General features: G+C 35.7%; 1 protein-coding gene across 1 annotated transcript in view; it reads right to left on the reverse strand.

Moving 5' to 3' along the window:
• Window positions 1–2079: 2079 nt before the first annotated feature.
• Window positions 2080–12155, reverse strand: part of LOC128518687 (NACHT, LRR and PYD domains-containing protein 12-like) — a 36253-nt gene continuing 26177 nt past the window's right edge. Inside the window, exons 7-14 of the mRNA XM_053491933.1 lie at window positions 10491–10664; window positions 9961–10134; window positions 9683–9856; window positions 6583–6756; window positions 6033–6206; window positions 3771–3944; window positions 2538–2705; window positions 2080–2274 (exon numbers count right to left, since the gene is read on the reverse strand). Coding sequence (XP_053347908.1) covers window positions 2253–2274; window positions 2538–2705; window positions 3771–3944; window positions 6033–6206; window positions 6583–6756; window positions 9683–9856; window positions 9961–10134; window positions 10491–10664 — 1234 coding nt within the window. The 3' untranslated portion in view covers window positions 2080–2252. The remainder of the gene's footprint in view (window positions 2275–2537; window positions 2706–3770; window positions 3945–6032; window positions 6207–6582; window positions 6757–9682; window positions 9857–9960; window positions 10135–10490; window positions 10665–12155) is intronic.

A 12155-nucleotide genomic window follows, 5' to 3' on the forward strand; every position in this document is an offset into this window, starting at 1 on the left:
ACTGGCACACAATATATAAGCATTCACACCTAGAGGTGGAGCAATATTTCTAAACAGAAATTTGAATATTTAAACAGTGTATTATACAGAAACTAAAACTGATTCATTTACTAAGAAAAAAATTAAACAAGCTTTTTTACCCTCATACTGTATCTACAATATGTACAGTATTTAGTATTTTACTAAGTATTTTGTCTGTTACATTCACTGCACCAGTGCTCAAAAAGTCTTATTCTATGTTTATACTTAACACACAAAATAAATCTTATTATAAATCTAATACATAATGTGACTGTGACCATACCTAACCGTAATCTCTCCTTGTCTTCTGCTCTCTTCTCTTCTCATCTCTTTTCTTCTCTCCCTCTCTCTATTATCTCATATATACCATCTAGTAAGTTGCAAACCCAGGTTGCTTCCACTTATGCATTGACAGTAAAGATTTTTTTCTACTCTTCTTCTAATAAACTCTGTCACTGGGAAAAGTCCCATATGCAGTAAGACTTACACACTCAGTCACTTAGCTGTGTTTGATAATGTAAAAAGGTACATTTTTAAAGGTTTGCTGCATTCAGATTGGACTATAATAATATTTTATTTGCCATGCAAGAAGGTGTTAAATATTATACACTGTACTGCTGTCTAAGCGTGGACAGTTTGAAAACTAGTTTTGCATCAGTACTAAAGTTCAAGAGTGGATCAGTTCAAACTGTCTGTGAGCCACTTAGAATAAAGTTGAGTGTTGCTATTTTTAGTCACTTTAAGTTTAGAATGTTATCTTTGTTAAGTAGGATGAAATAAACTTCAGTTTGATATAATTCAAGTTGTTTCTTTTTATAACCCCTTTTAAATACCAAAATATTTTTGCAACTTTTTTTATCTTTCCTCAGAGAATTCCTTGCTTTTACTCCAACAACAGACAAACACATTTGTTTCAGGTTTGTTCGTACCATATTTAAAGTCATATGGCCGTCTGTGATTTCCATCTTCAGAAGTAAAAACAAATAACTTTTGTAAGTCATGTGGAAGAGCGTTACTTCTAGCTTTGAACATTACCAATAAAGTTTGTAATTCTATGATGTCTTTAAATTTGAATAATCCTGACCTAATAAAGAGTGGATTTGTATGGTCCCTATATCCTGCTTTGAAAATAATTCGAATGGCTCTTTTCTGTAAAATAAATAAAGGCATAATGTTGCTATGATATGTATTTCCCCATATTTCTACACAATAATTTAAATAAGGTAAAATTATTAAACAATATAACATTTTCATTGTATTATATGGTAAACTGTTTTTAACCTTATTTAAAATAAATAGGCTTTTTGCCATCTTATTTTTTACATGCAATATATGACTTTTCCACGTCAGTTTCTCATCCAAGGTGACTCCTAGAAATCTAATTTCAGCCACCTTCTTAATGTTTACATTGTTTATAGATAAGCTGACTTCCTCCTTTCTTTTATTACTGAATATCATGAACTTTGTCTTATTCAAAATTTAAAGATCATTTATTTACATCAATTAAGTTTAACCATTTCAACTTCAATATTATTAGCTAAAGTTTTCAAATCATTGTATGAACTATACAAATTTGTATCATCTGCAAATAATACATAATGTAGCGTTTTTGAAACCTCACAAATATCATTTATATATAAAATAAAACGTTTAGGGCCTAAAATTGAGCCTTGTGGAAGTCAACATTCAATGTTCATACATTCTGACTTATAACCATCGAACATCATATTTTTTTTTACAGATAGATTTTTTTTTTTTTTTTTGGCATTTTAGTATGTTGGTCAAAATTAATACTTTCGTTAAATATTTTGAAACAGAATTGGCAAGCAATGGCAAAGCGCTGGTTTGGACAGAATGCCAATTCACCACAGGGAAAAATGAAGGACTTAAATACCAAAATAACGACAGGGGATACTGCAACCATCTTTACACTAGTATTATAGAATTAAGTGGGGTTGATGATAGGCACACAATTTGTAACAAAAAAAGAAATGTGTGGAAAGTATCTAAAGATAATAAAGATAAAACTAAAAAAGACCAATAGTGTAAGTGCTTGTCCAGCCATATTAATAGCAATTTATTAATTTTAATGAAGAATTACACTAAAACTGTACACATATCTACAATATGATCAAAATATTCCTTGTTCTCCATTGTAGGGAAAATCATGCCAAGGAAAAGCTTGTATGAATGGAGCGCATTTAATAAAAATCTCTGCATTGGATTCTGCATCAGATGAAAATTCTTTCCACTCTAAAATAAAAGAAAAAGAGGTTTTATTTAATTTGACAGACTTGAACAGCGTTCCCATTAAACATCAGTGTCATTTTAAATATAAAGTTCAACTGAACAATAAAAATACCCAAAGATTCAGAACTGACTAAGTCTTTACCTGTTTATTATCAATACCTCTACGGGAGCTGGAGCAAGTTTCCAGGACAGTTAAGAATATTAAACAACTCTAACAGGTCTAAATCATATTTATTACATATTTAACTGAAATGTTTATAAATAACCTTAAGTCCTGCAGATGTTTATCATCTTTAAATTTAAGGAGAAGTATCTTTGCTGAATCCGTGAGTTTATTATTAAGCAGATTCAGTTCTCTCAGGTGTGAGGGGTTTGATCTCAGAGCTGAAGTCAGAGCAGCACAGCCTTCATCTGAGATATCACAACCACAAAACCTGCAGACAGACAATAACACTCTCTTTTGTAAAGTTCACAACACAGTCAGCACAGCCGTAAATCACTGTGTGTTACTCTAAGAATATTATAATTACTGTCTGGTTTGTTTGCACATGCGCTTATACCTTCACTGTTACGATGCTGTGTTCCACACTTGACACTTTCAAAGACATGATATCCCATAAAAAGCAAGTCTGTTTCTTCATGGGTCATTGAAAGAACTCCATACATATAGGTTTTTTTCCCCAATATACAGTACATTTATGCCTGTTAACATTAAACGTAATAACCTGACCTGTAAGCCTAGTAACCCATCACTGTTATATAACCTCTGTGCCTTTTAAATATATGTATAAATCAGTGCCCCTGGTGTATAATCATTAATTGCACCAACTGTAGGTCGCGGTAAGAGTCTGTACAGTCCATAGTACTGGGGAGAGAGCAGCTGCCTGCCAAAGAGCTTAGGGTGACGGTGTTAAAGAAAAACTCCCTAAGATGATCGAGATGAAATTGATCCACCCCTGAACTTAAGTACTAATGCAAAGCCAGCTTTCAAATTGTGTGTGTGGGTCAAGTGATTGTACACCCTACATAATACACTAGGTTTCCAACACTATTGGGGAATACATCCCGGACCTCTACATAGTACCAGTAAGAATTTAAAACCACTTTCACACATTAATAACTGTCAGTCACTACTTGTTGGTTACCAAATCCACCACTCGATTTGTTCTGCCAGGTGAGGAATGATATGTGGTAGTGGAGCAAAATCACTGGTTGGATGAAGAAACAAATCTTATTTTATTAATAAGTGTTTGGTGTTTGTGTAACTGTATAAAGTTACACAATATCACACTCAAGGTTGTACTGTTGTGCTGGATACTAGTACAGCTGTAATATCTTCAGTCCTCAGGCTGTGTCCCATGCCTTGTGATCTCCGTCACAACAGCACAACTGCTTTGGAATATTTTATGATGAATGTAAAAAATCTGCTTGAGTCTCACTACTAGGGAATGCGTCTTACTGTGGAGTAGGTCATGAGACTCTCAAAGAGACGATCTTACCCCAATGTCTCCAGTTTACAGTGAGGATTCTCCAGTACAGCAGAGAGACACTTCACTCCTGAGTCTCTGAGTTTATTCCCAGACAGATCCAGCTCTCTCAGGTGTGAGGGGTTTGATCTCAGAGCTGAAGTCAGAGCAGCACAGCCTTCATCTGAGATCTCACAACCACGCAACCTGCAAAGAGACAATAATAATAGGTAGTTGAGGAAAATGAGAAATGAGTAATTGTACAAATAAAATTTAATAAAAGTAAATTGCAAGCACACTAAATCAACCAACAAGGGGGCATGCGAGTAATAATAATAATAATAATAATAATAATAATAAATAATAAGCAGTAAGCAGTTAGAGATGGGAGTGAGAAAGGTAACTCCTGGCTGTAGATAGTGATAAACAAGCTAAATCTAACTACTTGCAGGGATACAAAAAATTGAGGAAAAAGAAAGAAAAATAAATAAAGAAACAAAACAATAATTTACAAAATATATACAAAATTGTATACTTCGTTCAACTCAGCTCTCTCAACTTTCATGCAAACCTACTCTAATCTACTTCAAACTCTATAAACTCTTCCAAGTCTAATCTACTTCAACCAAAGACCCTCTCTTTGGTATCAACCGATGATGGCCTTATACTGTATGTAAGAGGCTCGGCCTCCTAGAGTGTACCATCCACAACTTTTCATGCTGTCCTCTTTGAACTCACACACATTTCAGAGACAGTTAGGTTCAGAGACATTTTCAGAGCCAGCGTGTGTGTTGTGTGTGTGTGTGTACCAACTGCAATAAGTATAAATGATAAACATATGTGAGTGTGTGTGTGTGTGTGTGTGTGTGTGTGTGTGTGTGTGTGTGTGTGCATGCAGACGTAAGTTCGTAGTGCAGCTGTGTGCACCCATCCGCTAGCTTCTTGCCTACAGTGAGTTGTGTACAGTATGCATGCTGCTGCTGACTGTGGCGAGCTTCTCGTCACAATGAACATGCAGATTATCATTAGATAGACTGATGTGATTGTGAAGAAAGGTACCCCTCCAAGGGGCGCCTCATATCAGAAACAAGCCCTGACTGGTTTGGGGAGGTGGATTCACCCTGACCAGTCTCAGGTGGATTGCCACTGGTTTGAGCACCTTGGAGATGAGAAATGGCCCAACAAAATGAGGGGCAACTTTCAGGGAGAAAAAAGATTTTGAGTGTTTTAATAAAGTACTTCTGGTTTTCTTCCAGGTATAAAAAAAAAAAAAAAAAAATCAGAGTCTTTTAAGAGGAAAAAAAAAATGTAGATGGCGGTCATCCAAGAGGACCATCCAGGAGTAGTTTCCTCATGCTTTGTCTCGCAGTGAAGACACATTTTATTAATGCTTCGCCAAGCAGATTTAAACTAGATGCCTTGTTAGCATTATTACAGCCTAATGAGTTGGCAGTAATCAAGGTTTAAATAAAAATGAAGTAGCATAATTATTTAAAGATCTCCTTAAATACAGTTCAAGAGCATTCTGCTTAGTTCTTCCTTAATCTGCTGTATTTCCCAAAACTGCTGTTATGAGAAAAAGCCATAATAGTTTCATGCCCAGGAATGTATTATGTAATACTTTAATTGATGCTTTGGAAAACATAGGGTAATCAGGCTGGAGATAAGTGATAAATTCTTCCAGCCTCCACACCAAACATTGTTAAAAAGTTCTTTCAAATTGCATATACTGTTTCCTGGCCCTAATCTACTGTAATGTGATGGTAACTCCTCATCACAACTGGCCAACCCGACCTGTTGTAAAGTCTCCAATACAAAGATTAGCTTGGAAAGGTAAGATAACACAATTTCATTTGCTCTGATTGATCATTAAGATTATTCAGTACAATTGATCAGTGTGGCATTCAGAGAAGGCAGAGTAAATTCCAATTAACATTCAAACTTAAAAAGAAAAACAAAATACTGTTACATATATATAAAAAAAAAAAAGGCACACGCATAGCACCATCGCCAATTTTTAGTCTTTGTACAGCGTGCATTAATGCAAGCAGAATGGCAAGCTGATTATGTACAGTGGGAAAAAAGGCTACTGGTCAGATACTAATGTCATAAACTAAATGTAAATGTATAAAATAAATAATTATAGTTAAATAGAAAAATATCATTACACACCTGTCATTATAACAAAACAAAAATATAAATGAAAATAGCGTGGAATGACAGATAAACTGCTATTAATAAGAGAGATTTTTTGCAGATAACCAGGTCATGTGACTCTCAAGGACACAATCTTACCTCAGTGTCCCCAGTTTACAGTGAGGATTCTCGAGTAGAACAGAGAGACACTTCACTCCTGAGTCTCTGAGGTTATTCCTAGACAGATTTATTTCTCTCAGGTGTGAGGGGTTTGATCTTAAAGCAGAAATCAGAGCAGCACAGCCTTCATCTGACACACCACAATCACACAACCTGCAGAGAGACAATAACACACTTCACGACACAGAATAATGAAGTTTACCCGCAAAGTCACTACAGCCTGTCCCTGTCGGTTACTGAGAATTGTGTTTCTGAAATTAAACAACAAAAAATTATATATATATATATATATAAAATATAAAACAAAAAAATGAATAAATAGTAATATATTACACAAGACTGTGAATGTGAGGTGGTTTTAAAATCCCCAACCCTGCCATCCAAATATTAATCAAATCTAAAATACATAGAGACATATTTTGCCTTTAATGATAAATGAGCTGTAATGAAAATTATTAATTAAAAACAAAAACTGTAATTTCTAATCTGTCTTATGGAGGAACAGGTCATTTAGAGAGATGATTTTGACCTCAGTGTCTGCAGTTTACAGTGAGGATTCTCCAGTACAGCAGAGAGACTCTTCACTCCTGAGTCTCCGAGTTTATTCACAGACAGATCCAGTTCTCTCAGGTGTGAGGGGTTTGATCTCAGTGCTGAAGTCAGAGCAGCACAGCCTTCATCTGAGATCTCACAATCACGCAACCTGCAGAGAGACAATGACACACTCATCACTCTTTCAGTTCAGGACAGGGAACAACATCAGCACCACTCTTTGGAGCGGTGTTCTCTGGAACAGGGAGCAGCACGCATTTGCAGGTATACACGTGTGATGACACGTGAATGAGAGTGTTCTCTCAGAAAAACATATTGTTTTGCTAAATGCCCTATTAATTTACTGTATTTGATAAATGTGTGAATTTCTCTTCAATTTCAAATATATACTTATACACTCTGTTCGAACATTACACTGCCCATAATTAAAGTAAAAGAAAAATCGTAAAGTGTCCCCTTAACTTCTTGCTTGGTATGCTTGGTTTGTTTACTAACTGTAACTTACTAACAAAATGAAAAAATGGTCGCTCCAAACAATCTGTTACTCCTAATGATTGGATGTATAATCAAGGAATCTTTGTTCAATCTTTCATTAATTTGGCTGGATAGATGGAGGGTTCTCCTCAGTGGACACCTTATCCTAGAGGAGGTTCATTTCACAATGCTGACCTTATCAAACGCTAGACTTGTATCTCATCTTTAACAGGCTAGCTTGCTATTTTCATGGTATATCACATGTCGCAAACTGGGGTGTAATCTGTATGATTGAGGACAGATTCTGCATTCGCAATATCAGACAGGCTACACTAGATTCCTGTTTGATCTGTGCTCTTGCAAATACACAAAAACAACATGTTAAACATGATGCCTTGCCAACACCTATTGCACGATTTCAATGTTTACAAATTGACTTTACACACATGCCACCTGTCAGAAATACATGCTTGTAATTGTGGACAGATTATCTAAATGGGTAGAGGCATTTCCATGCTCAAAAGAAAATGTAACAATAGTAGTTAAAATTCCGACATCTATTGACAGTATTAATGGCACGCCCTTCGTCTCCAAAGTGACACAAAAATTGTGTAAATTCTTAAGCATTGATTGGAAATTTCACATCCCCTACCATCCCCAAACTTCTGGTGTGGTAGAAAGGACGAACAGAACAATCAAAGATAGGTTTGAACAAAGCCGTGATGGATACAGATAAGAACTGGGTTGACCATCTGTTGGTTGGTTGTTACCGTATGTGGTTTGTGAAATTAGAATGCTTTACAACCAAACTCTCATCATTTGAGATATAATGGAACGACCATTCCCCAACCCCTGGGTAAAAGAAAACCCCAGTGTTTCTCTTACAGGTGATCTGGACGTGATTGTCAGTGATTACACACAAACGCTTATTTAAAAAACCGAACAGTGTTTATGGTAATGTCTCTGCGTCTCTCTCTCTGCCTACAGACAAGCCTACTTACTCTTTCATCCCAGGTGATACAGTGCTGGTGAAAGGTCTGGATCTCAGAAAGCTGAGGGACACTTCCTACAGCACACCTACAACTATAATTGTGGTGACTCGCACAACTGTTCTCACAGACTCGCAGCCACAGTGAATTCATGCCAGCTATCCTAGATATAAGATATCCTAGCCCGCACTGGGGGGCTAGTAAAGCAATACATGTCCTGAAGATGCCCGAAAAGGGGGCTCTGCTCACTTCTCACCTTTTTTATATACACATTTACAGTAGGGTCAACTTTGTATTAGCTTGCTTTTTTCCACATTTTATTTGATTTTTGTGCCAATGCCTGATTGCCTATGTACTGTTCATTTCATTTCTAACTGTGATAAGTGATTTAATCCTGACCGTTTTCTCTATAACTATCCTCTTATCATTAACTTACTTACTTTACAATCATGAACCCCTGTTCCTCCGTGTTAATATATTTTGCTAGGTTGAGTGCAACTGTTTTCTCCCTAACAATAGCCAGCATCCCGATAACTCATTTTGGTAATACGTGACTAATTGACATTCACGAATTCTGTTAGAATTTAAGGGGGCAACTATAAGAATTATTTTATATATAAAGGAGTTATTTCTACTCTCATGCTCTCTTCCTCATAGATCTAATTTTAATGTGTTAAATATTCAATGCTGCTATCGTCCTTGCCCATCTTCCCCTAACTCGAGCCAACACTTTATATTTGTATTTGTATTTGTCTCTGGACGGACACATCTGTCTCTCTCTCTCTCTCGCTTCTTCTACTACGCGACTTTAAAAATCTTACAATATTGTTATTACTTTTTTAATAATTACTTTTTAAATATATTCCTACTTTTGTTTATTTATAATTATTAGTATAATTTCCACATTTCCACATTTCTTTGTCGCTGTATGCTGATGAGGTAGGCGATCCCAGCCTTAGTCGAAACTGTGATTGGTTAAATAAAGTAAGATTGTTCCGACTCAACTAGTGATGGCTTGGCTTGTAATGTCTGCTGTCTGGCAACTATGGTGTATTTTTTTTTTTTTTTTTTACAAGCTGCCGCTCATGAGTTAAAATCATTAGTCGGTGAAATTGAGAACCTCGCAGCAAATGTTTACGTTTTATATCGAGTCGAAAGATTAATGGACGATTTAGTTCAGCTTGATGCTGAGATGGATGTTGACCTTAACCAAACTGTGTTTGACGGTCTTCAAGAAGTTGTCCGCCAACTTCATATCCTCATGCAGAAATAAAGAAATGTGGAAATATGTTAATAAACAAAAGTAGAAATATTTTTAGCAATTTTCACAATTTATTTCTATATTTACTTATTTATTGACACATTGATTTATAATTATGTCATGTTTAGTCCTCCATAGTAATAGGCATTCTCGTTGACTATCTACTCTATGTGCATTTCTGTAAATTCTGTTTCTGTGATATGAAAATGGAATTTAAACTAAAATAGTAGTCATTAGTTGGATGTAATGGATATATCACAATGCTGAACCTTAATCATCTGCTTCAGTATTTCTATTAGAGCATGTGCCTTTTTGAGGAGCAGATCATGTGACTCTCAGAGGGATGATCTTACCACAGCGTCTGCAGTTTACAGTCAGAATTCTCCAGTACAGCAAAAAGGCATTTCACTCCTAAGTCACCTAGATTATTCATAGACAGATCCAGTTCTCTCAAGTGTAAGGGGTTTGATCTTAAAGCTGAAGTCAGAGCAGCACAGCCTTCATCTGTGATCGCACACTCACACAACCTGGAGAGAGACAATGACACACTCTTCACTCTCTCAGTTCTGGACACAGAATAATAAAGTTCATCAGCACAGTGGCTAAAAGACTCATAAAGAGATGATTTTACCCTAGTGTCTCCAGTTTACAGTGAGGACTCTCCAATACCACAGAGAGATGCTTAACTCCTGAGTCTCTGAGTTTATTCCCAGACAGATTCAGTTCTCTCAGGTATGAATGGTTTGATCTTAGAGCTGAAGTCAGTGCAGCGCAGCCTTCATCTGAGATATCACACTTACACAACCTGGAGAGAGACAGTGACAAACTCTTCAATCTCTCAGTTCTGGACACAGAATAATGTTGAGTTAATGAGCACAGTCTTTACAGCCTTAAATCACTGAAATAAAAATGAAATATAAAATACTTAAAGTGAAGTGTAATTACAAGAGACAGCAGTCAGAACGATTCCTTTTTTTCTCCAGAAACAGCCAGGTTCAATTTCATTTTATGTTAATTTTATGAAAATACAAAATGATGAACCTGGTATTATACATATGACATCATAACACAACAAAAATAGAAATAATTGGATGACTTATATACTGGTATTCATGAAGTAGATGGTCTCAGGTCATGTGACTCTCAAAGAGATGATCTTACCCCAGCGTCGCCAGTTTACAGTGAGGATTCTCCAGAACAGCAGAGAGACTCTTCACTCCTGAGTCTGTAAGATCATTCCCAGTCAGATCCAATTCTCTTACACTGGAGGATTCAGAGCTGAGCACTGATGCAAGAGCTGCAAAACCTTTCTCTTTCAGCTCACATTTATTAAAACTAAATACAAAATACAGGGTGCAGTTAGACTGGTGTAGATTTTTGAACAAATAATTTAACCTTTACAAAATTATTAATTATTAATTATATTAATTATAACACCAATATTAAGAGCTCATATTGCAACATGCTGCATAATGTAATTAAATGAAAACATATGCAAAAGTTTTGGCACCCCTTGATAAATAACAGATGTTGGTTATTTTTTTTTCAATTGAAGAGATGGTAACAGTCTCTCTTGGAAATGGAAAAAAATGCACAAACATTTTTAGCAAATATAGATGCATAGTTTCTTTTTATGTCATAAATTGAACGAAGATAGTAAAAAAATTAAAACATTATTGTGCACTAGGGCTGTAGCGATACACTAATCTCACGATACGATACGATACACGATATTCAGCTCATGATACGATATATATCACGATATTTAGCCAACGATACGATTCGATATAATTTGATACGATTTGATATAATTCGATACGCTTACATCATTTTCTGATCGATTTAAAAGAGACAGAGTGATTTTGGTGACATCATGTGAGTGTTTCATTTACTTGGATTGAATTAATTAAAATAAACTCAAAAAACATCAGACAGCTTGCAAAATAAATGCTGGACAAAATTAATCAAAGATGTGTTGAGAAAATTAGTTTAACTTAGCTTACAAGCGTTTGAAAAGTAAATAAAGTGCAACATTGCAATTTGCAATTAACAATGGAGAGTTAAAGTGCAAGTGGCCTGTTCTGAACAGTTTCTTTGACCTTAGGCTGTAAACTTGTCAGTATTTTGTCTGATATTTCATATCAAATATGCCTTTTCAGCAAAACCATAATGCCAAAATAGAGACCCATCAGATACAGTCTCAAGACATTAATAATAATAATAATAATAATAATATAATAATAATAATAATAATTATTATTATTATTATGCGAGATAATTAGCATTTTATCCGTGTGATGTCAATTCACTAGGTCACATCTATTTAAATAAACCCAAACTGCATATGAAAGAAATCAGCACTCGTAGTGGTCCATTTATTTATATTAAATATATACTGTATTTTAAAAAAATCCCTTGATAAAATAGCATAAATAAATAAATCATGGGTAGTGTATACCAGTGATTAAATATAAACGATACAACGCATTTACTGACATGTTTACAGCCTACAAGTGACTCAGCCGAGGTTCATCATTCTAAATATGTCCAAGATAACAAGGGAAACACATCCTGATGGCTCGAGTTCGTCAGGGATTAAAAAACGCTAACTGTCCGTTTTGGCCTTTACTGCGCTCCGTAGAATCTCAGTGGTCCGCGCATAACCCTTCGCGGGCGAGCCTTCTACTAAATGCGCGTTCCCTGTGCCGATTTCACGGGGGTGGGGCTAAAAAAACGTATCCTGATGGGGGAACCAACTTCGACACAGCACCGGAATATTTAACGTTAGTGCCACATAGCTTACAAACCGCGATGCTTTTATCCAAG

Source organism: Clarias gariepinus, chromosome 3 (assembly GCF_024256425.1).
Source record: "Clarias gariepinus isolate MV-2021 ecotype Netherlands chromosome 3, CGAR_prim_01v2, whole genome shotgun sequence".
NCBI classification, from domain to species: Eukaryota; Metazoa; Chordata; class Actinopteri; order Siluriformes; family Clariidae; genus Clarias; species Clarias gariepinus.